The sequence below is a fragment of the Pezoporus occidentalis genome, unplaced genomic scaffold (genome assembly GCF_034315485.1).
Source record: "Pezoporus occidentalis ecotype Australia unplaced genomic scaffold, CSIRO_AGI_Poc_V1 ctg18, whole genome shotgun sequence".
NCBI classification, from domain to species: Eukaryota; Metazoa; Chordata; class Aves; order Psittaciformes; family Psittacidae; genus Pezoporus; species Pezoporus occidentalis.
Genome location: NW_026913640.1, coordinates 4,104,075 through 4,130,099, shown reverse-complemented (window position 1 = coordinate 4,130,099; position 26,025 = coordinate 4,104,075). Strand labels below are relative to the sequence as shown.

General features: G+C 37.2%; 1 protein-coding gene across 11 annotated transcripts in view; it reads left to right on the top strand.

The window, feature by feature from the left end:
* Window positions 1–26,025, top strand: part of FRY (FRY microtubule binding protein) — a 231,138-nt gene that overhangs the window by 112,919 nt on the left and 92,194 nt on the right. For all 11 annotated transcript variants that reach the window (XM_062615077.1, XM_062615076.1, XM_062615078.1 and 8 more), the window contains 11 exons: window positions 5,484–5,537; window positions 13,454–13,593; window positions 14,558–14,648; window positions 15,036–15,115; window positions 15,237–15,317; window positions 17,026–17,194; window positions 19,770–19,862; window positions 19,957–20,055; window positions 22,743–22,844; window positions 24,803–24,906; window positions 25,396–25,504. In XM_062615077.1, the coding sequence (XP_062471061.1) occupies window positions 5,484–5,537; window positions 13,454–13,593; window positions 14,558–14,648; window positions 15,036–15,115; window positions 15,237–15,317; window positions 17,026–17,194; window positions 19,770–19,862; window positions 19,957–20,055; window positions 22,743–22,844; window positions 24,803–24,906; window positions 25,396–25,504 (1,122 nt within the window). The remainder of the gene's footprint in view (window positions 1–5,483; window positions 5,538–13,453; window positions 13,594–14,557; window positions 14,649–15,035; window positions 15,116–15,236; window positions 15,318–17,025; window positions 17,195–19,769; window positions 19,863–19,956; window positions 20,056–22,742; window positions 22,845–24,802; window positions 24,907–25,395; window positions 25,505–26,025) is intronic.

The window sequence follows — 26,025 nt, the reverse complement described above, 5'->3', positions numbered from 1 at the left end:
GTTGTGTTTTCGTGAAGCTGTGTTATCATATCTTTTTTATTATGTTTGCCTTTAGAATTTCCTTTTGGTATATGCTTAGAATTTCAAAGGTTAATGAAGGAAATTCCCTTTTCTGTTTATTTTACGATCTGTGTACTGTGGTCACTGATGCAGTCTCTTAAGAACGGTATGTAGCAGATAACTGATGCTGAGCAGAGCAACAAGAGAAATCAAAGATTCCGTTGTCATTCAGGGAAGTGGCATGAGGATCTGCTGAATTGCAAAGAAAAGTTGTGGAAACGGGACACTAATTGCCTGTTTCATAGAAATTCTAGGTGGAAGACATTTGGGAGACTGTCTGAGTCAACAGATCATGCTTTTGAGTCAAAACACTTGCCTCTCTTAATTGCTTAGATATAGATTACTAGGCTTCCTGGGGTCCTGGTGGGAATTCACAAATGGTACAAAGGTAAATAAGAGAAGAAAATTATTTGTCAAGAAGTTCAGACATATTTTCAGTACAACAGCTTTTTTTTATGGGACTGAGGACTGTTGTATCCAAGCAAATCAGAAGTAAATACTTGTAAGTTGTTCTGCATGAACCTGCTCAATGCAGGATCACCATAGAACCATTCTAGCAGGGAGAAGGCAGGAGCACGCAGTCAGGACACTCCACAGTTGAAGTGGTGGCCAGGACCAGACAGACAAACTGTCCCATTCAGAGGCAGCTGGCATGTAGGTCAGCATATGAAGGGGAAATGCTTCTCTGTGCAATAAAGTTTTGCATATCCAGCCTTCAGAAACAAACTGGCATCATGGCATTTTCTCCTGGGTGACACAGAAAATAATTTACACAGCACGCGGGCACAAGATTGACAGTAATGTTTTCCAGTCTTTGTATGTACAAAACAACCAATGGCAAAATTAAAAATTTAGCATGTTTGATCCATCTATTTTTGGAGCAGACCTTTTACTATAAAACACCACTTTTCTTTCCTGTTGAAAAGAACGTAGGACAAAGATGATCAACTTGGAGGCCAGGGAGAAAGGCTGACTTGATTCATTGTAAGCAGGAAAGAATCACACTTGGTGATTTTTTGGTTCTTAAGATTGTGCTTACATGCATTTTATGTATACTGTAGCTGTAGTAGTTGAATGGCTGCTTCATTATTGTGAAAAGGTCTGTTCTTCTGTTTCTTTTTGGTCACTCTTCCATCCCAGAAGACTACTCAGTCAAGTATGTGTAGCTGCTTTTTAGCATGCAGTGCAAAAGTTACATTTTGTTTAAAAATATCCTTTCATCCTCCATATTTTTATAAAAAGATGGGTTTTCTCTTAGTAAGTAATACAATACCCTGTCATAGTTCAGTAGGAATAAAATGCGTAATGGTTGCTGAGGTTCAAAATAAATTTAAGGGGCAATTTATATCCTGATCACATACTGAAGTTTAATAGGCACTACAAAATCTTTTTGTTTTCTTGTTTCTCTGAACATTCAGTCCTGTGACAGGTGGTCGAGAAAAGCTCTTCCTGTGTAAATTTACCCAGTTATATTTGTGTAGCAGCCCTGGAAAAGCATTAATATATTAACCAGTAAAAGTGGCTGACTGACAGTCCTTGGAGAAAAGTTTTAGTGTACCTATGTGAATAGAGGGTTTGACTGATATGTTATTTTTTAGATAAATTGTAAATATCATATATAGTTGATATATTCAAATGTGGTAAAATATATATTTACCATTGCATTTTCGAGATGCTGTATTTTATTATATTAATATTTTCACAGCAGCAATGAGGTAAAGAAAGGAAATTAATTTCTAAGAGAGCATTTTGTTTTGTAAGCACTGGCAATGCAAAAAGTTAAGATCGTTTTTTTGAAAACAATAGCTTCAAATATTAAATGCAAAACAGTCTTTGCTGATCTTTACGGCTTATCTCTAACATATTCATATCAAGGGAGTTGCCAGCATGAACAAATACAGAGTTTCGAACAAATACAATTGAAGGCATCACTTCAAACAAGAAATAAGGATGTTTAACTTAGTGATTAAAAATGGAAATGTTATTATTGAGAGTCCTTTCTTCTGAAATGTTCTGATGTTTTTTATAGCCCAGAAAGCTATGGGCTTTTTCAGATTAATCAAAACTTTATTCATATTTCGTGCTTGTAGGCTTTGGCTTCAAATTCAGCCTACCTATTCATCCAAGATCTGGAAGACATTTCTGTAAAGTGTCTCAGAGACTCAAACAGAGTCAAGTCATAATATACAAGGGCCTCTTTGCCATTTCTCAACTGGGTGGGCAGGAAAATAAATAAAAATAAAGCAGTGCCTTGAGGCTGGAAAACATTTTGAAGATTTTTTTTGTTTAACTTCTAAGTGTATCTCCAGGGTAAACAGGCTGCTATGGAATCTATTACTCAGAGGCAATTCACTTTATTATAATTTTTAACCTTGCCTTTGCCAGTTCTGAACCTTTTGAAAATGTCTTCTCTAAGTTTAAATGTATTTTATATAGTAGCTGCCATAGCAACAGTGTTGAAAATGTTCCATAAATTTAAATAGTAAGATGTGTAAGGATATTAGAACAAAGTGGTATAGAATAGGCAGGTTGCTTACAGCAGATAAGGTTAAATTATCTATTATTACATGTACCTGCATGTAGCTGAGCTGTCTTTGAATTTACTCAGTAGTGTCTTCCTGACATGGTCACTGGTTAACCTCATCATACAAGCAATCATCCTTTTATATTGTAGGAGCTCTTAGACACCAAAAAATGTATTTGTATCTGGCCTTTCATCTTTATTCAGTTCATTACCTATTCAGTACTCATTAATAATAAACAGCAATCACTTCTACCTTGCGTCTTCTCAGATCTCCATGCCCCAAATAGAATTTTCTGTGACTATTGCCATTCACTGCAGGGGTGCAGTGATGGGCACCCTACTTCCGGAAGGGGTGTGTGTGCAGAGACACTTGGCTTCATGGGTTCCAGATGGGCTGAGCAGTTGCAGGCAGAGTCAGTGACCACCCTCTTGGAAAGAGCCAAGTCAAAAGCAACAACAGCAGCAACCCAGAGGGGAACAGAGAAGAGGCAGAGACAGCTGCAGCAGCAGCTGCTGCTTGGCAAGAGCGTGAGGAAAGGAGTAGTGGCAAGAACAGCAGTAGATGCAGGATGGGATGAAGGGAATTAAAAGGACTTAGTTAAAGCCCTGGATTGGAGACATTGAGAAGTGTCAGCAGAACCCTTCTTGGCTTTTGATTGGTGTCCTTAGCTGGTCTTCATCCCTGGTCTGCCTTCTGCTGCAGCCCAGTTTGTTGTGTGGCCTGTGAACAGTTTCTTTAGGTTAAAGTACCATGGGTTTGGAAGTCCTGGTCTAGTCACCTGTAAGAGGGCAAGAGATGAGTTGTGTTGCCTTGTGAAAAGGGAGGGAACTTCACTTACTCAGAAGCACAGCCTCTGGGGGGCATCATCATTAGGAACTGAAGTATTTATAAGGTGTCTGTGCTTCCAGAGATAGGTAACAGATGATGAGGACTTTTTTAGTATTGCAGTTCCAAACTTGGGTTCCCACAGCATGTTTTGTCCTGCTTAATTGTGTCCACCTTAATAGATAAGCCTGTGACAAGGAACCCCACACCTCACTTCTGCCTCAAACACTGAATGCACTTCTGCAGGATTTTAGATACTACTCCGAAAGCCAAGCATTGCAGTGTTGGAACACAAAGCTACTGCATGCCAAAGCCTTTTTTATTGAAACAGATGTTAAGAAATTTCTCTGTGGTAACACAAGTCATCTGTAACAGAATCAGAAGTTTAATTGAAAAAAAAAAAGTTATGCTTTGGGTTTGTTTGAGTTTGTTTGGTTTTTTTTTTGAACTTCACTAATCCTCAGTACATTCATTTGTCCAGGATCCATGAAAACTTAAAAATCTTTTCCCTTGTAAATAAGTAATAAGTTGAATGCTACTTTTGAAAGATTATCTGCTGTCCTTTCCAGTGTGCAGCAATAGACAAAAGAAGCATTGTCCTCCCATGAGACACAGCTAGGTAGGGTAGCATGGAGTTACTGATTGAGGGAGACTGTGGGTGGGGTAGCGTCATGTGTGTGTTTCTGGGCTATGGGGTTTTACTGTGTCTGCTCATTACCAATTATCTGTCATAAAGTTCTAATTAATAGTTGACATGCCCTTAATTTAACCTGGAGGAGTCACTTTAGACATTACAAATAACAATGAAAAGTATTGATGACTGTCTTGGATAAATCAGAGACTCAGGAGAAAGCATTTTGTTGATTTTTCTATTTGGTAGGTAGTCAGGGGATACTGTAGTCACCCTGCAGCCAACCTCCTTGCCAGCTGGCATTACGAGTGGATCAGCATAATTAATTTCAAAATCAGTCAGCAGATTATACTGGGCAACATTTTCTTCAGAGAAAAGCATTGAATAATAGAAATCTTAAGATTTCTCTCCATTCCATTATTTTAGCAGCTTTACAAATTTCTTTGTTTTGCATCTCACATCCCCTGGCAGTGTTGATATTTTGCCTGATACATTAACAGATGATAATGAGTGTAATAGTTTGCTGAAAGCTGAACAGAAAATCTCATGCTGAGCTGGTGGGAGAGCCCCAGTCTTGCAGCTGTAGGAGAAGAAAGATGCATGACTTACAGAAGAATAAGACACTGGCACATTTCAGACACCAGCAACAGTAGTACAATTCAATGCAGAATTGTGATTGTGATGGTGACATGTTTTTCAGACTGTCATATGCCTTCGTGCATTGTTTATTTTCATCCTGGTTTAGGAGATTCATGTTTTTCATGCTGTTGTGTATATCTGGAATACTGGACTGTGTACTTCCACATGACTCAGTAACTGAACCTGCTTGGCAAAAAAAAGCTGTATAGGTGGAATGGATGTTCACACACGGGGACTCTCCAAGTTGGCTTTCCTGGATACTCTGAGAAGGCAGCATGAAAATTCGCTTCCACTCCTTTTTTTTTTTTAATAATAGTTTTTCCACAATTATCTTCCTTAAAAATGAACTCTATGGTGTTTGGCTCTTCTAAAACCGCCTTTCTTTTGGCATGCACTGCTGGGTGCACTGTATCTATGCACATGTTTGCATTGCCTGGTAGTATTATAACAAGCAGGAACACCATGTAGCTAAATAGAGATGCTTGGTTATGTGTCAGAGAAAATACCAGGTACTTTTCAGAGTTCTGAAAAAAATTATCGTCAATGTGAATACCAAGTAACTCAGGTGTAATAAATGATTAATCCTTTTCTTTCTTGGAAAGACACTAAAGACACCCTGTCAGTATTATGTCATATGTATGCACAGGTCTACCTTTGCTTATGAAACAAGCAGTATCTCCAGCATGAAATCGATTGGGAAGCAAATTATGTTAGTAAAAATCTAACAGAAAAAATAATAATAGTTGATAGAATATGTCATTATCTTGATCCTATGAAATACATTTTAATATGTTTTCTTTTAGGAGAAGCCACTGACCAAATCTCTACAACGAGGAGAAGACCCCCAGTTTGATCAAGTAAGACATTTGAAATTATATCATTTCCTTTCCTCAAACTATAAAACTAATACTTGGATGGCAGTCTAGTTCCCTATACTATCGTTGCACACTACAAAAGCAATATCTCTCAGTGAACTTTAGTAGAATGATGACTGCTTTGCCTAATCATTCTTGATTTTAAATTAGGAGAATTTTTCCGCTGTTGTCAATATTTTTTTGCCATAGACTTTTCTGCTTTTTTACAGTGTATTAAGCATAGGTATTATTTCCTGGCTGTTTCACCTGATGGAGGTTTCAGAGCAAATTTTGTGCCTTTTCAGAATATGTGTTTTTTGAAACAAGTGAAATGGGACAAGTATAAGAATAAAACCAACAGCAATATACACACATTTTAGTGATGGTATAGAAGAATTAATTTGTCAGCAGTGCTTCTTAGAAAAAAAAAATCTAGAAAAAAAATCCTATATAAGTAACCTACATAAGGTACCACCTTGATTAACTTAACTTTGGGAGAGCAGATAGGTGCAAGTAGGACTTTGGATCCTCAAATGGATTTGACACATTTTGTGAATTTTCTGGGACATTGCACCAGAAGCAAAGATGCTTTGTGAGGTGCCACTGGCCTGCACAAAGGCTCACTTCATAATTTTAGCTTGACCAAGTGAGACTCTCTAGGTTATTCTGCATCTGCTTTCTGGGGAGAGGTAGCCTACTCAAAGGGCTGTTCAGAGCAGGAGGCAAATGATAGGACTTCTGTATTGTACTGGGGAGCTCCTTGCCAATCTCACTGACCACAGAGAGACCCCACAGGGGAGACAGCCACTGTAGGCTAAAGGAGGCTGCTTTGTGAGTACTCCCTACCTGCCTAATGAAATTTTTTGTGGTATTCTGGCGTTAACTTTATATATTTTTTTTCCTTCCTGGGGGAAGTGTCACACACAAATGGGAAAGAAAAACAAATTAAGCCACCCATATGCAAACCTTGTGGTACTGTTCCTTTAGTGCATTAAACAAATACATAACGGGTGGCCATGGTTTGATTAAATATTCATGGTTAAGCAAATTGTGGTGCTTTAAAGGGAAGAATTAAAAGAGTTATGCTTCTCCTAGTTATCAGTAAGTAGATAGAAAATGGAACAATTAAGATCAATTAAGAACAGCAAATGCTTCCTGGAGTGAAACAACTGTGTATTAGGCTATTACTACTGTGGTAATTTACTCTGAATGCTGGGGGTGTATGATGCAGGCAAAAAACAAAGGCAAATTTTGTTATACACAACTTTTGTATACATTTCTAATGTCTTTCTAGAGTCCTGTCTATGTGTAGAGTTGGTAGAAAAGTAGGGAGCTAGATTGTTTCAGACTTCTTGTCAGAAAAACCTTGTTTTCAGTTCCATGAAATTTTACAAACAAGGTACTCAGATTGAAATGTTCAGGTTGCCTGCCTGCCTGCCTCAGCCTGAGTTGTTGGGAATGTTTCCCTTTTCAGGTTTCACACTGGTTTCTGCTTGAACAGCATGATCATTTTGAGATTTTGTAGTGCTCGTGGGACTGATGTACACCTGTGATTGGGAGATGGAACCTGAACCTGTCTAATGAGCTTGTTTTCAAGAGCATGGTTCATACTTACCAAATAATTTCAGTTTAGCTAAACTGTAGTTACATTTTCATTCAAAAATTTGTAATACACAGTAGAGTTTTTATAAAATTCAGCTAAAGTAGAAACAGAGAGATAGAACAAAAAGTCTTTATTTGATGTTTCACTCGGTAGATTAGGTTAGTACCACCCAGTTTTATAAAGCTGTTTTGCAAATGGTAACATGTCAGTATTATAAATCTCTCAGAACAGTAATTTTGTTCTTAGTAAAAAATGAAGGTCTTAAAAATTTAAAAATAAGTATTGAAAATGTGGTCTCCCTGGAAAACTCTGAAAGTCATGATTCCACATGTTTCTAAAAAACCAAATAAGGGGACGTGTGCTTTTAAGTCAAACCATTTAAGTTTTATTTTTTAAGTTAAGTAACTCAAATATTTAAAGAGTCTATGAGACGAAGGAAGACCAGGTTGATAGTCCCTTGCTTCTGACTTCCAAGTAAGGTGTGGAAAGCTTTGGTTCCTGGACACTTTATGTGTCCTGGAATACATAAAGTCATCTAGCAAAGCCAGAAAAGGCCACACATGGCATTCCTAACATTTTTATTACAGAAATGAAGGAGGAAAAGAGGGAGAGTCCCCATGAACAAACATTCTCACAAGGTGTCTAGTAATTTTGAATTCCAATTTTAAGGAATCAAAAGTGACACACTCTCAGAGGAATCTAATTTTCTTTCTTTGACTTTGTCAGAATTATCCCTGTTCAGTTTGAATGAAATTGATAATTGGTGCTGAAGTGACCAAGTCGCTACTCATTTAAAATATCTGATGCATCTTCTAACTCTGCGTTAAAAAGCAGCAAAAATAACTTGTGGCTTGATTTAAAATTTGCTTTTTGCAAATCAACTTCAGAGGTGGAAAAAACAGCCCCCCAAAAAACCCTTTGCAGTAGGTTTCAATGAGCAGAAAGGAACTTTAGCTACCCAGAGTAATCAGCATGAAGTTTAACATTGAAACCCCTGAACCATTCAAAGTTATTATGAAAGTATTGCTTGCTTCCGCTAAGCAGCTTTATCTCTAGCTCTCTGAGAACCAGCACTTTTTCCTGCCCATTCTCAAACACTGTTTTAGGAATGCTAGTTGTGATGATGGCAATGGATCCATTGTCTAGTGATCTGGCTGCTCAGGCAGAGCTGTTTCTCTCTGTATGGATGTAGTGCCAGTGCCTCCTGTTAGGTAGATAGTATTGTTCTGTGGGCTCTGTGTGGCTGCCAATTGCATCACCCTCCTCAAACTCATAATAGTATCTTGAGCAATGTATGAAGTAATCTTACTTCTCCTCACTTGCAGATGTCTCACCATTAGCCTGACAAACTGGATTCCTCACACTGTATTTTCCTTTTTGGGTGTGCATGTATATAAAGAAAATAAATACAGGAAATTATGAAGAGCTTCTTCATATGATTTTTAATATCTCTGTAGTATATTTAAAATCATATTTTAAAAGTTCTTGATTTGACAACTCTAGTTGCCTGTTGGCAATGAGCATTACTACTCCAGCGTTAGCATGCTCTGTGTCCCCACCTACAGAAGTGTTAAACATTGTACTACTGAACTATGACTTAAGCTTCCTATTACAGGAAATCATAAAATTGCAGGACATGAAAAGATCAAAAGCTAGGATGAAAAAAACTGTAATTATCCAAGAGTCTTATCCTCACCCAAGGAAACATTTTTATTAGTCTTTTCTCAGCCCCTATTGAAGTATCTTCTGTTCTTACTACAGTATATAAATGTTCCAAGAACTGGAGGCAGAAAAAGGGCACTGTGTAACCTTGGACCAAGCAGCAGACATTTTTCCATATGAAAATACAAAATGAATGTAATGTTTGGGCCGTGGAAGTAAGTACGAGGTGCCTGTTGCAAGAGTTTCAGCATAAACTGCACAAAACTTTGTGCCCATTTTAATTATACTACTCTCTTCTTAGAAGTGCACTAGGTTGGGTAATATAGATTGGAAAGCCAAAATATTTAATGTTTTATATACTTTTAGGAGATGGAAATAAAAAATAGTTTAAGCAAAAAAAAGAAACATTAATTATAGAAATGTGGAAAATAAATACAAATATAAATAAGACACTAAGCAATATACTCGCAATTAAGGGTTCTTTTTTCATGACAGTCTGAATGTGGTCAATGACCTACTGGTAATTTTTCCCATCCAGTATTATATTTGTTATAGGCAGTAAGTGAATCATGGTACCATCATCATTGCAGTAGTATTGCAGCTGGCATCTGTTGTTTTCCCTTTCCCTCTTTTATGCATTATCCTTCTTCGCCAGCAGAAGGGCACAGGAAGAGGTAGAGGAAGAGGTAGAAGAGGTAGTCTAAGAAATGATGGTGATGGGGTCATAGAACCCTTGACTCCTGATTAGAGATTTGGGTTCAAGCAGTGTGCAAAGAAGTAAATCTGAAGGCAAAATTAAAAGTTAACACATTCAGAATTGAATTTGCTGCACACCAGAAATAAATGGGATTTCATGTAAACTGTTATCCTGTCAGTAAAATAGCTAAAAACATTGCTAATGTATAAGCCAGCTAGGTGAAATTACACATCTACAAAATTATGGTATAAAAAATATCCTGTTTTTTTTTTTACTTACAAAACCAAGACCATAAATGAGAACTAGTGAGCCCAACTAATAGTTACCAGTTATAAACATTCAGGAGATTTAACTGCATACTGTTGTCCAAAAAAAATCTTACCCCTGCCACAGTCTAGAGTATTTTGAATAGAAATTGTTTTGAATAGAAATTGTTAACTTTATTTCCTTAAATTCATGTATTGCATATGAAATCGCAGCTTACTGTGGTCTATGAGAGTTTTGCTGTTGATATCGAGGACCAAGGATTTCATTGCAGCTGTTATTTTCCTTGAATCTGTGTTGTTTGTAGTTACGGGGCTTTGTTATAGACATGCACGCAGTGGAAAAAAAAACACTGAATGAAAGGAAGACTTTGTGTTGGCTATGTGTATCCTAAATGCAGCTAAGACAATGTTTATCGAATTATTCTTTCAGTAGCGTTGATAGAAAATGTAAAATCTCACTCCTAAAGTCCATTATTTGGAATCTGTACAACAATTTGAGGCCAGGATATGCAGACACTGTGCAAATAACAGTTACAAAAAATAAACCAACACTACAAAATGAAGTACTGCAATTCTGCACTATGAAAATGGCAATAAAATGCACAATTAACATACATACTGATATATATGGTATGTGAAAAAAATGCAGAGCTAAGGAATTAATGACACTGCTGGAAATTGAATGCAGTTTTTAATATATTTGCTGTTAAAGCACCTAGACATTAATATGTGAAATAAAAAAAGTAATGAGCATTTATGTGCTGTTAGTTGATACATTTCTTGTTTTTGTATTTTGACAATGTAACAAGACTTATGAAAATATATAAATTGTAGCAAAATACCTGGTCAGAATTTCTTTAAATTTACTTTTACATATTAATCCAAAATAAATATTAAGCATTTACATAAAGTATATTTAATGCTCTTCAAACACAAGTTTTAAACAGCTCCCTACTTGTGCAGCTTTCTTATCCTTAAGCTATACAGTAGGTAGTTCATTTATGATGGAAGAACGTGATCATTTGTCCGACAAGGACATATTTGTACATCTGTTCACTCCCTTTCAGGAGCAGCACAGAGCTAGAATTCATCTCACTCCTGGACTTACTTCCAGTAAATGAAAGGGTTGAGTAACCAACACGCTGGCTAGACTTCCCTCCCTTCCTGTTCCCTGAGAGCCAGGTCTTTGCCCAGTCCGCCCTTCCTTCCTGTCTTGAAAGTGCAATGACAGAAAGATTTTTAAAGAAAAGCTATATTGACCTTTTATCCCTACTAAAGACACTGTAAATTCAGTAGAAACAGTATGGCTTGAGATTTAACAGGAGTCACTTTTACTTTTTGTGGTTAATGAAATTGTGTAGCTGGGATTTAGGGGACAGCATTGATAAATGTGTCTGTGAACATGCAGGAAGGCCTGATTGAAACTTTTTCTTTACAGTTAAATATAGTGACCCTTACAAGGTAGTTAGGTCTATTTGGGGACATACTTCTTCACAGGGCCTGTTGTGGTAAGACAAGGGTAATAGTTTTAAACTAGAAGAGGGTAGAATCAGACAAGGTATAAGGAAGAATTTTTTTATTATGAGGCACTGGAACAGGCTGCCCAGAGAAGTTGTGGATGTCTCATCCCTGGAAACATTCAAGGTCAGGTTGGGTGAGGCTTTGAGCAATTTGGTGTAGTGGAAGACATCCCTGCTCATTGCAGGGGGGCTGGAACTGGATGGTTTGTAAAGGCCTCTTACAACCCAAAGCTTTCTATTATTCTATGATTCTGTGACTCTATTATAGTCTTCCCAGCAAACCCTTTTTCACTTCATCTCATAATTAACAACTGGCGTTATGCCAGCTTCAGGAAAACTTGAAAAACAGTAGAGAAGTCATTGAAATGTCTAAGCATCCTGAGCTGGTAGAGAATAGTTTGCACTGACACTAGGTGATTCATGTGTTTTAAGTATCTGTCTGAAGTCTTACACTTGAAGCAGTTGGTATAATTGAGCCTGGGCTGGTGTAGTAATTCTTCATGAAAGCCTCCTGTCACTGCTGCAAGCAATGCCTGTATGCCACCTTCCACAGCAACTTGTTTCATATTTCAGATAATAAATTATATTGGAAACACTGGATTGACAGCTTTCCTAAAATAGTACTTTTATAGAAACTTTTATTTTTACAGGGCCAGTTAAAGCTTTCTAATGCTCCGTGTTTAATTATAGGCCATAGTACCTGAACAATAATACTTTATCCTCAGAGTGTCTCATTAACTCTCTACCACAACATCACTATGAATTAGATAGATTCAGAAGCTGAAAAACTGCAAGAGATCAGAGTTATTGATCTAAACTAACTGCCATCCACAAAAGTTCTCTTTTAAGGCTTTTAGTACCACTTGAGAATTGTATGGAAGGTGCTTGATCTCCCAGTTTTGCTCGTCTTAGTCACAGAGTTCACACAAGTTTGGTCTTACACGAGACATTAAACCCAACTGTTGTTCCAGAAGCACTGAAATGAACTGGTTTAAATCTAAGTAGATGGATAAACCTGACAAAGTTAATGACATAATCAGCGTGCTTAACATGAAGTAAATACTTCAGGAGTTCACTCCTTTTACTGAGCACTTTGCAGGATCAAGCCCTGAGTGATCTTGAGGTGGTCAAAATCTCCAGATAAGGAATTTATTCCTATTAAAAATAGCTGTATGAATGTACATAAATGCTGAAGCTGTGGCAATACATATATAATCCTCTTTTATAATACTGGGGTGGTTTTTTCACCCTAGCTTTTGATCTTGTCATGTTTTGCAGCTTTATGGTTTCCTGTAATAGGAAGTTTAAGTCATAGTTCAGTCGTTACATGTTCAGTAGCATTTCAGTAACTGGTGACACCAATCATACTGAATGAGCAGTAATTTTCTTTTCCATTATTCCACTAGAGCTGTTTAATCAGGAACTTCTAAGGAATGATTGTAAACTATGTTTTACTTGTTTGTGCACATAAAGACACGGGAAACTAAGTATTTTCCTATATACAGAAGAGAAATCTAAGTTATCAGATGTGTGAACCTAATAATAAGATGGGCGCATCTGCACATTCAGTTGAATAAGGTTACTGCAGAGTTTCAGGAGGGGCATCTAGCAGTCAGATACAACTCGCAAGACAGTATCCCTGATTCATCACTTTTTCTTTCCTTATAATATGCTCAAACTCAAATCAACATTGTGTAGCAGATAAACTCCTTGAAGAACTAGAGAGTTTTCTGGTGTGTTGTAAGATGTGATACACAATTTCAATGCATTTTAGTAACATCAATAGAAAGACACAATTGACATTACTGTATTTCTGCTCATGTTTCATATAATCGTCGAATACTAGATGATCTTAAGGTCCTTTCCAACCCTAACTATTCTATGATTCTCTTATAGAATCTTTTAGGTTGGAAAAGACCAAGATCATTGAGTCCAACCACAAACCCAACTGCCAAGTCCACCACTAAACAGTGTCCCTAAGCACCATCTGCATGTGTTTTAAATATGGGAAATGCAGAATATTAAGTCACTGCTTATACCATGGGTCTCAAAAATGAGATGAAAACAAGAAAGAACATGTCTAACCATTGAATTAGTACATGTTTTAATAAGGAAGAGGAGGGGAGACTTGAACATCAACTGATTCGTTGATTTGTTGTATTTTCCCATAGGTTATAAGCTCAATGAGCTCACTTTCAGAATATTGTCTGCCCTCTATCCTGCGCACTTTGTTTGATTGGTATAAAAGACAGAATGGCATAGAAGATGAATCTCATGAATACAGACCAAGAACAAGCACTAAATCTAAAAGGTACAATTTTAAGTGTGCATGCCACATTGTTGACACATTCTAACATAAAATGTATCATATTTAACCCATCAGCTTTTGTTGAGGTTACAGTTGCTTGAAAGTTGTGGTGTTTCATTGCTTGTTCCTGGAACTCTTCTCTCAGCTTCTAGATGGACCAAGTGAAATCACTAGAGCTTGTAATGTTTATAAGAATTGCACTGAATTTACACAAGCAAAAATCTCACTGAAATCAGTGGTGACTGCTTCAAGCAGACTGCGGAACTGTCCCTTTAAAAGTGTATTTCATGTTATCTTCTCAGTACACTTTGAAACTGTAATCAGGTGATCAAAATGGTATTTTTTGTGTTGCTAAAGCTGCTCACCTCAGACATTTATGCCTCTGTGGTGTTCTGCACAAGGAATGCATTTGAACGTTTGACAAGTGATGCTAAAGTTATAAAAAATAAATACTGGAACAGTTTTAAAAAGAGTACATAGTTTGGTTGAGAATTCTCCATCGGGACTTTAAGGCATTTCTCAAAATCCATCGCAAGTCTAAATATGTATTTGATGGCACAAAATAATTTATTATGTTTACCTCCAAAGTGTAATTGAGAACTGTCTGACTGGTGTCATCAGCAAGAAAAATGACATGAAATCCACTTGTTAAAATACAGAATCCAAAATTTTCCTCGTTCTTGTTTTTTTTTTTCTTGAAAAAGTTTTGTGTTGATCATAAACCAGAAAAAAAGAGGGAGGAAATGGAGAGTGACATTTAAACACCTAAAGGACGGTGAAAGTAACAAGTTTAGGATTAGTCTGTTTGTCTCAGATTTTAAGAACATATAATTTCTGAAATACAGGACTGCAGTTTAAAAAGTAGAACACAATCTCCTGTCATCTGCATTTGTATAATTGAAGAAAGCATATAATATGAATTATTTTCTATCTCCTAAGTATTGTGTTTCTTGGTTTAATTTTGCAGTGATGAACAGCAGAGGGACTATTTAATGGAGAGAAGAGATCTGGCTATTGATTTTATTTTTTCTTTAGTATTAATAGAAGTTTTGAAACAGGTATGGAATTCTTAAACTGTCCATTAACTAATAAATAATGGAAATTACCAATAAAGCTGGATTTTAGGATTCTTCTTTCTATTTCCATCCTTAAGAGTCTAACAAAAACATGAGATGCATCCTGCATGCTTGTACATTGCTGTCTTTCTTGCACATGTGTGCTACATAGTATTCTGTGTTCATACAGACTTCACTCTGCCAAGTCTTTGGAGTTAAAGTATTTCTTTTTAAATGGCTGGCTTATCTGAACCATTTTGTGAGCTATAGGCTGTTTCTGCTGTCACCATATTTCTGTATGGAAGGTACCAATGAGTGATACTAGCACTAAGGTATGGAGGTAGAAGTGTAATAGATGTGTACTCATTATGTTTTATTTTGTGTTTTCAGATTCCACTTCATCCTGTAATAGACAGTTTGGTAAATGATGTTATTAACTTGGCTTTCAAGCACTTTAAATACAAAGAAGGGTGAGGCTCTTTCTCATACAAAAAAAAAACTATGAAAAAAGATTACTTTCTTAATGCTCTAATAGCAGTGGTTTAAACAGCATGCTTTCTCAACCAAGAATTCTTTCTTGTCTCTCACTAGGTATCTTGGTCCTAACACTGGAAATATGCATATTGTTGCGGATTTGTATGCAGAAGTAATAGGTGTTCTAGCGCAAGCAAAGTAAGCAAAATTGAATATCATATCTCCCCTGTCAATCTGAGAAGTTCTACGTGCTTAGTATGTGAATATTTGGATTTTCTTACTTTCTTAAAAGATAGTGTAGGAATAGATAATTTCAGCTCATTGGCCCTCTATTCATCTAGGTGTTCTAGAGCATAGAACTCTAGGGAACCATGGGCTTTCTGCACCTAGTTTGGTAATACTGAATAAAATCAACTTGACTACAGCAGCATTATTTTTCTTATCTCAGCGGTGACGTCTGTGAAAATCCCAATGGGCTGAATAGAGCTATTTTAATTATCCTTTTCCATATGCTATTTTTTCTCTAGCTGGGCAAACCTAAAAATGGCTGCCCTCCAACACAACAACATTTTTAGGTCTCTCTGCAGTTATTTCAGTTAAGAACTTAATGCATTTGCTTTTGAATCCTTCATCCCGCACTTCTTAGAGCAGATGACATAAAACAGTTCATAGAATCACAGAATGGTTGGAAGGGACCTTAAAGCTCATCTAGTTCCAACCCCCTGCCTTCCACTAGACCAGCTTGCTGAAAGCCTCATCCTACCTAGCCTTGTTTGTGGTTTGGGTTATAGTTTTGAATCTGGAAGCAGATTCAGAAACTCATGTACACAATATGACATCTTATAGTACACATACACCACAAATTAAGCAGAGGGTGAAAATTACTCCCTCAGCATGGTGATCTCTGTCAGGTGTCTCCTGACTTCTTGATGTTGTTGAGAGTAAGTCTGCTCCATAAAACCAATCAGTTTAGCTTGATGTAGCCAAAACATTTTTTGTTCCTGAAATCATATAACTTTCACAGACTTCAGCTAAGGCCTTACTTGGGCTTCTAAATTGTCTGGGTTAAAGGGAAGAGGGGGAGTGACATCTGGATCAAGTTGACTTTGTCAAAGGCAAAATATAACTTCTCTATAAATACTGCTTTTTTTCTTCAGTTCTGAAGAGCCTTGCTAAGATGTTAACTGCCACTAAAGGGCTTCTTCCTGCCAACTTGTTTCTTTCAACTTTCTTGTGTTTTCTGTCAGAAGCAATAACAAAAGATTGTTACATACTACACCTGCCCATGAAAATGACATTCTTTTCATTTCATCTCAAGAAGGATGGGTGATCTTCCTTTATGTTATTTTTATGGACAGTCTCAAAAGACACCTCCAATAGATTTTTGGGCAGATCAAAAATGATCACAGACCCTTCCATCCCAATCTGTAGTTAATGCTTAAGTGTTTCTTTAATGGCTATTAGGAAAAAAAAGAAGTGAAGGGAGGAACAGCCTTTTCATGAAAAAGGGTATTTTCGTGGTTATCTTTCATGCGTTTTCTTTAGAAAACATTGCATGTACTTACAAGAAAACTATATTTCATCCTAGATTTTGGAAAAAAAAAAGGGAGGGAGTTGTTCTAGTGATATTGTTAGCTCTTATGTAAAAAAGGGGTGTGGTAAAAACAATTTGAAATGTGCGGTTATCTAAAGGGACTAGATCAGGCTGTATATTTCATGTCCTTTTCTGAGTTTATTAGACATGAAAGAAAGATAAACAAAAATAAATCTGTTCACATACTGACTGAAATGGTATTTTACAACCAAAATTGAATCTTCTGTAGGTTTATCCCCATTTATATACTTTACAATGCATTTCAAATACTAATGTGTACTTTTCTTGTAACTAACCAATGTGAATTCCTAGATTTCCTGCAGTAAAGAAGAAATTTCTGGCAGAGTTAAAAGAGTTACGGCATAAAGAACAAAACCCATATGTAGTTCAAAGCATTATCAGTCTTATAATGGGAATGAAATTCTTTCGCATTAAGATGTATCCTGTGGAGGACTTTGAAGCTTCTCTTCAGTTTATGCAGGTAAAATTCTTATGAATATAACTGTGATTCCCAGACTTTTTAGAAAGGGCTTGCACTTCATCTTTCCTGTAATACTTCAGGAGGTTTTGTATGTGTCATTCCCACATAAATGTATGTGCAGCTACTTCCTCCTTGTTCTGAAGCTTTGCATCCCAGTCTCCAATCTCTGGAGTGTATCGTTGCATAACAACATTTCATCAGTTGTATACCCTACAGTTGTATAGTATCAGTTATATAGTCCCTACATCCTGTCCTCCAACAAGAAGCTTTTTTGTTCCGTAGACCCCAGCACTTCCACCCTGCCAGTCCACAGCAGTTCCTTGCTCTGTGTCCCTGTCTAGCCATCTGTCCCTAGCTGCTCATGCCTCCAAAGTGAAGCTTCCACCATTGACATAGATGTCAGAGAGGAGAGGAACTTTTGATGGAGAAAAACACAGAAGAGGCAAAGAACTGAGGCAAAAGCTGGACAGAATTTCCCTTGGATGTATTGCTGCCTTCCACCATACCTTAACCCCACTTCCTGCAGGGTACATTCTGTACCCACCCAGTTTGAGAGCCACTAGTACACATCATATTGACTACCATGAATGCTTTAAATTAATAGATTACATAATTTTGCAAAAGGAAAGAAAACATTTCATGTTTCAACATTTTAAAAGTCTGCATTCATGCTGGTAATGTACAATGGCTTCTATTCCTGTCAGTAGGTCTATTTTGCTTAACCATTTTTATTCTGTCGTTTTTTTCTTGGGATTGCTCTCATGACTACATGGTTTGTAGCCACTCATCCAGTAAAATACATGTTTTGCATACATGTCCATGTAAAGATCAGGTTATTGATGGTATCAGTGGAGTAAAAAAATCAATGTTAAATGCCCACAGGTAAGGATTTGAAGTTAGAATACAAATACACAGGCGTACAGACACACAAAGCCATTTCTCTAAGCCCTGAATAGGAAGCACAATCTATTTCATTTTTGCAATGTGTTTTAAACCATATTTAGCAGCATACTTAAAATATGTTTAACAACACTGAAACAGCTAGATTTCTTCTTAACTTACACTTCATTATATGAACATATCTTAGTATGTGTTGACAATAATATAAGTTATTTAGAGTTGGCAAGATATCAAAGTAATATGTGTTCACTGCACAACTAGTATGAGTGAGTGACTGTGGCACAGCTTTATGGCACAGCACTGTTGAGGTCCAGTGTTCACTGCTATTGAAATCAGTCGTAAAATTCCCATATAGTAGTACTCAAAATTTGGGATGCGGATGATTTCTATCTTAGAATCATAGAATAGTTAGGGTTGGCAAGGACCTTAAGATCATCTAGTTCCACACGCCCTGCCGTGGCCAAGGACACCTCACACTAGTCATCTTCCCTGACTGGAATATCTCTTCACAAAATTAATTCTTACAAGTGCAACAATGCATCATAAGGTGCAACTGTGTATGTAGGAAAACCAAGTTTGCTCAGTTTAGTGAAATACAGTTTGATTCTTCGTGTGATTCGGCTGTATCTACAGACAGTGCTTCAGCTATAAGCTCTGTCACACCAGCTCTGCTCTAGTAGAGAGAGACACTTCCAACGGATGAGCTAATTTCAGGAGCCAGCTCTGAAAAACTGTATCTTCCACCACAGAGCACAGAAGCAGCTATGCTATGCCTTTGCACAGTAGTCTCAGCTGTGAAGCCTAAATGGCTGGAGTAACTGAAGACATGTGATGCAGAATCCTAATTGCAGCAAGGAAAAATTACGCATGGTCTAAAGTGTAAACTGCTCTGCATACTTGTGCAGGAAAAAAGGTCAGTGGGGATCTTCCTTGTAAAGTCAGTGGCTGTTTGGGCCCTGAACCCAGAGAGGAAGAAATAACTGGAGCAAGATGATTTGTCATCCTTAGAGTTGTTCAGAAACATACAAATGGGTGGATGCTTATCTCCCCTCCCTCACTTCCTGAGCTGCACAGCTGTGTGGATAGTAGTTTGCTGCATGTTTAGAACAAAAGTACATTTTTTCTCTCTCAATCCCCAGTTGTAGGTGGTGCAGGTTTGCACCACAGGTCTCTTCCCTCACATAGCGCAGTTCTATATAGACCCTTAATTTGAAACAGATCTTAGCAGTGAAATTTATCCCATAATATTTACAGTAAGATTGTTACCTGCCTTGAGTATCTCACCAGAGAAGTACATTCCTTTTCTGGCCTCTCAGAGCATTGTGTAAAGCAGCCCATGTGGGCTATTGCTCCTGCTCCTGGAGGTATACACAGGGAACACATGAGATCAGCCCGGAGTCCTACTCCCTTGCCATCCCCAAAACACCACTGGGCACAGCTGGAGTCAGTGGAGAGTTTCTGGATTATCCTGGTTAGAATAACATATTTTTGATCTTTACTTATGTCCAGCTTTGTGCTTGCTGCAAAATGCAGATTTAGAAGTTAATAGACAAATGTTTTCTGTGGGATTTGCATGATAAAAATAGTCACTGACGCTTGATGCATTCAGCAAACATTTAAAGGTCTTTATTCTAGCTGACATGAAATTTATGTTTCTTGTTTTGTTTTGTTTTAGGAATGTGCACATTATTTCCTTGAAGTTAAAGACAAAGATATCAAGCATGCACTGGCAGGACTGTTTGTTGAAATTCTTGTCCCCGTAGCTGCTGTGAGTTTATTTCTCAGGTTGTTTGCACGATTCCTTTAAATTAGGTAGAGCAGCTTGTGAAATAGTGTTTTACTAACATGAACTTTTCTTTCAGGCTGTTAAAAATGAAGTGAATGTCCCCTGCCTGAGGAACTTTGTTGAAAGCCTGTATGATACAACACTTGAACTTTCCTCGCGAAAGAAGCACTCCTTGGTTAGTAACCCCAAGAAGCAGAGGCTAAAATTCTTTGTCAGAAATATCTCTCAGCAAGACCCTTGGGAGATTGCAAAACTTTTTTCTGCATTCAGCTTTATAACCAATACATTCCTATTTGCGGAGAAGATTATTGTGTTTGCAGAAAATAACCATATTTATTTTATTCAGAATATGATCTAAATTAGTCTGACTCAAACAGATGTTTTCAGCTTCTGGTTCTGTGATTATTAAGCGGTTAGGTTTTCTCATACTTGTTATGTGTAAACATTAGGACGAGAGGAGAAAGAATAGAGTTCATTTCTTGTCAAGCGAGAACAAATGAGGCATGTGGGAACAGCTCTTTCATGGGGCTTAAATAATACATTGTAGGAACAAAACAAATGTATAACGCATGCCCTTTTTAATCTGTAACTTGGCTACTGTGCAGCTCCCTATTTAATTTTTTTTCTTGTGAGATGAACAGTGGCTCTGCAATGTATTTTTGGAAGCATGAGTTTATCTGAATTAAATGAGGATCTGAGTCAGTTTGATGCTGGCCGCCTTAAGCAGTCTGTCTCTCCAACTGGGTCAGCACACATCAGCAGTGCGGTGTTAGATAATTCGTTTTGAAGTCTTGGACCTTTTAAGTAGAGAAAGTTGTCATTTGTCCTTTCTCATTCTATGGGAAAGTCAAAAACAATTCCCTGTTCCCAGTGCTCCCAGCAAATGCTGGTCACTAGTGCTAGTGAATCTGCTGGGAAGACTGAAGGAGTGTGCTTGAGCTCTCTGCCACCGTTACACGAGTCCCAGGGGAGAGTCAGAGCATCCTGATCCAGTTTGAGCTAGTGGGAGTCTTGGGGTGGATTTTTGGTTTCCACACTCTGCTTGCATCTGTGTGGCTCTATTCCTCTGCCTAGTTAATAAAACATTGTTGAAATTGCAGCAGGGTAAGAGCTTTGCTGTAGTTGTAGTTTTTACACTAAATAGAACTTCCCCAAACTGGTGGCTGTACTTGCCAAAGTCAATACTACATGCCTGAGAAAGGATTGCACAGCTGTAGTTTTGCATTTGATTGCTTGTCTACACATACCACACTGGAGGCTACATAGTTAAAAGTGACAGAATAGATTCTTGTGAGGGTGTGATTAGAAATACAAACACTGTGAGAAGGAGGAGGAGGAGGGGAAAGGCAAACAGTTGACAGAAATAACTGCAGTGCATATTTCCAGGCTTCCAGGAAGAAAGCACACTCTTTAGAATTTGAGGAGGACCTTCCTTTCCAAGATTAGTGATGTGTGAATCGGTGCACTGCTGTAGTGGCAGGATGGGGGCATTCATTGTGCCTCATTTTCTATCTAAAACTCATTGAGGTTCTCTTTGTAGTAAATGGAGATAATTAAGAAACTCCAGGAGGTGGTTTGTATCTTCCTAGGGCTGTTTTTTAGGATGTGTTGTAACACTCCTGGGATGTTACTAAACTCTGTGGTCCTGTCAAGTACTCAACTATTATAGTCATAATGTTAATGTGGTAAGAAAGTCTTCCATGAGAAGGCTTCAGTTGTCCTCTCCCATATGTATTTTGGACAAGAGGATTATAAAAAATAAAAAATTAATTTACATTTGCCATTTGCTCAAGAGCCTCGGTCTAACCTAGCTACAGCAAATTTATGTTATATATTACTGGAACAGAAGTTGTGGTTTATGGTGTACTTAAACTTTTGAGCTGTGACTGAAGTTAGAATTTTAGGGTTAATTTTGAGAATCGTTGGTCTTTAAGATAAAGTTACCTTATTTTTTACTAATAACTTTGAAGCCCTGATTTGGTATGTTAACATGACAATTGAAACCAAAAAGTCTTGCTGCAATAGCAGTCAGTTTCAAAATTAATAGGTGCATTTTAGCTTTTTTTTTTTAGTGTGACATTTCCAAGATGTGTCAAAGTGAACATTAACAAAGAGACAAGGTTCCAGTATTTGAACTTACATGATCTACCTTTCTTTTTCATTTTGCAAGATGTAACTACCGGCAGATCCAAGAACTGCCTGTAGTTTAAGGCAATTCTTTTAGGTGTTTTGACATCTCTCTCATTAAATATTGTGACTGCAGATTTTGAAGAGTAATAGGCATCTGAGCATTCACAAGTCTAATCTCAGTGGGTCCTGTTACTATGATAAAGTTTAGTTATTTACATGCTATCATTTCTCAGTTAACTAACAGAACTTAGCTCTGTAAGTCTAAAAAATTGTGGCCCATCTTTGGATTATTATATTGCTATGAGAAGGTATTTGGTTGGTTTTATTTCATCCATAAAACATATCTGTAAAGACATTAGAGGAAGTTCTTTTTCAGACTGTACTACTTAACAATGTGTTTGCGTTGGCTAACATGTTGTCCTGGGTTCAGCAGTGGCAGTCATTTTTCTCCTTCTTGGTAGCTGGTGCAGTGCAGTGTTTTGACTTTCAGCTCGGGAACAGAGCTGATAACAAGGATGTTTTGGTTTGGCCAAGGACTTTGTGAGCCTCATGCTCTGCCAGGGAGGAGGGGAAGCCGGGAGGAAGCAGAGATAGGACACCTGACCCAAACTGACCAAAACAGAGGAGTTAGTGTCTTAAATTTACAGTAGCTCTATTAATTGACTTTTATGTTGTGTAGACATGCAAATAATATGGTTGTGTAGACATGCAAATAATCCATTTTCTGTTTAGGCTTTGTACCCTTTGGTAACATGCCTGCTTTGTGTCAGTCAGAAGCAGTTCTTTTTAAACAGATGGCATATTTTCCTCAACAACTGCCTATCAAATCTCAAGGTTAGTATCTTCTGGTTTTAATATTGTATTAAAACTTCAGTATGCACTATTGATCTGTTGAAAATCTGTTTTAGGTAAATGTGCTGTATTATTGCTATTACCTGATTCCATACATAATTTTATTCTCAACAGGACATATTTTTTAGGTATGCAGATTTTTTCAATAACAAAAATGTATTCTTATGCCTAGTTTGAATTTCTGCTGTTTCTTTAACTCAAACCAAGCCTGAGTCAAACATCTGTGAAACAGGAAAGATTGTTGATAAAAGTTACTGGCTTGAGTGACATGCCAATACTGACCCAATATTAACTTGCTTTTATTCATAAAGGCATTTGCAAACAAAGTACTTGTTATTGCTTTATCAGACTGGAACTAGTTGCAGGACACTGATTACATTGCCTCTGTCTTAATGGAAGAATTTGTATTGCTTCTCTTCGTATCTGGCCTACTGTTAGAATATATCTTTGAAATGTTCATAGTCTGTCCGAAGTTTTCTTCCCAGCTGTACCTGAATTACTTTTTCTGAAGATGTTTAGAACCTATTTTGCAAAGAAATTCAGAAAATAAAAATTTATATTGCAACTAATTTTATGGGAGTTTATGAGGTTACACAAGCTTTAGAAAAGGTGGCTACAGTTGTAAGGTCTCTGAGGATCCAGCCAAGAATATAGTTTTTTTCTGAAAATCAGGGAGATCCCAACAAATTATTTGAAACCATTAGAGAAAACGTAAGTTTCTTCTGCCTTACCAATTGAAAATCAAATTCACCTTGCCACTTATAATTCATTGATTTATACTTTGATTAATAGGACTTATAGTGGCACATTCAATCTTCAGTCTGGGGAGAAGGTAAGGTAGCTGAATATTTGGCTAAATTAGGAATGTGGTTAGTTATGCCTTCTCAAAACAGAGGAAGATAAATTCTTCCATTAGAAGGATAATTGTCCACACCAGGAAAGTACACGTGACTCCACGATACTGTGTGGGCTCCCATGAACCCCAAATGGATCAGATCATATTTCTGATTTTAATATAAGGTGGCAAGTCTCTGATCTTATGGAAACAAACTTTTCTCTTGAATTAATAAAGAAGGCTCCTGCTAGGACATGGAAATATTTGACCTTGACCAAATCCTGTGCAAAAGTAATTTAATACTTTCCTGTTGAAAGCAATGTAAAAGTTAGTAATTATCCAAGTTTTGAAATTGATCATTTATCATTAACTCAACTTTATTTACAAAAAGCTGTTCAAGCCAGGAATTCTGTATAGGAAAGAGTCAAAGCACCATTTCATTTAGAGGCAGTTTTTTTCAGCAACAGTTCTTTGTCTCCAAACCACATGGGACAAGGAGAAAGCTCCAGTACAATTTGACTTGCGGGTGCAGAACTTTCTATACTAAGATTTTAAAAGATTTTAAATTGTAGCCTGTATCAAATTTAACTAACTTGGTAGTTAGTTAAGTAATAGCAGGAGAGGTAAGTCAGATGCTATGTCACTACATACTGTAGTGACAGGACAAGGAGTAACGGGTTCAAACTTAAACAGGGGAAGTTTAGGTTGGATATGAGAAGGAAATTCTTTCCTGTTAGGGTGGTGAGGCACTGGAATGGGTTGCCCAGGGAGGTTGTGAATGCTCCATCCCTGGCAGTGTTCAAGGCCAGGTTGGATGAGGCCTTGGGTGATATGATTTAGCGTAAGGTGTCCCTGCCCACAGCAAGGGGGTTGGAACTAGATGATCTTAAGGTCCTTTCCAACCCTAACGATTCTACGATTCTATGATTCTATGATTCTATGCATAAGCATTCCTGCAGCTACAGGAATACCATACTGAGCAGCTCTGAGGCTGTGTCTTTTTGTAGTGTCATTGTGAAAACTCTGAACACTGACGTCTATTAAGTGCAGAACTTCCTTTCTCATTTGTATATGAAGTTTATTCTTATGTTATATATTTCTCTAGAATAAGGACCCAAAAATGGCTCGAGTTGCACTGGAATCTCTGTACAGACTACTGTGGGTTTACATGATCAGAATTAAATGTGAAAGCAACACAGCTACCCAAAGGTAAGATGCTGTATTTGTAATGATAATGAGGCCTTGTAGAGTGGATGTTGCCAATGAAGAAGTTGTATAGTTCTCCTGAATTCCTTTGACTTGCACCTATTCCTTTTGTGAAATAAAACACTGAACTGTATACAAGAAATTATTCACTTTTGTGGCACTGTCAGTTATTCTCTCACCTATTAAAATTACCCTATAAAGTGTTTCTTCTTTTGTAATAACTAAAAATCACTCTTTGCCTTTTTAAAGTTAGAAATACTTTTGAAGTGCCATGTCATTGACTGGTCTGTTGCTTCTTGTAACATAGTCATGAAATAAATTACATCAAATTTGTAGCTAAGGATCAGAGCAAGATATCCCATTACGTTTTCATTTCAAAGGAAGTACATTCTAGTCTTTCTAAATGGAGTAGGATATCCAACATATGTTTCATGTTTAGAGAAGGTCTGCAAGGTCCAGACGTGTCTGATGCTTTTTTTCCTTGTTTTACAGTCGACTTATTACTATTGTCACAACGCTTTTCCCAAAAGGGTCCCGTGGTGTTGTGCCAAGAGATATGCCTCTGAACATCTTTGTAAAGATAATACAGTTTATTGCACAGGTATGGGAGAACCATGCATATGTCTTTATAATTCATGAATAACTTGTTTTGCAAATAACAAATTAACAAACAAGTAAACTTCTATTGTCTGATTTTTTCGCCACACCATTGTCAGTATCTTTCAACTAGGCAATGAGAAAATTATCTAATGAGCTGGAGCAGACTTCTTTTGAACAGCTGATTTTGATTAACTTCATTCCACTGAAAATGGATTAAAAAAATGCTTTCACTTCAACCCAAAAGTATTTTTTGAGTTTTTTAAATTGTCATCAAGTCAGAGAATGCGTTTCTTGATAGTCTCTGACTGTCAATAAAGTTCAAAATAATAAGCCATATTTTGTCATGATACTGAATCATTCCTACTATACAATGAGTTGCACTGCTCTTAAAGTAGAGGAAAACCAAGTTCAGCATGTAGTTGGCTCATTCAGTTTTGATCAGTTCAAATGGGATTTGCTAAAATTAACTAACCTTCAGTGCTGGCAGTTTTATCTCCTTTATTGCTTAAATTCAGAAAACAT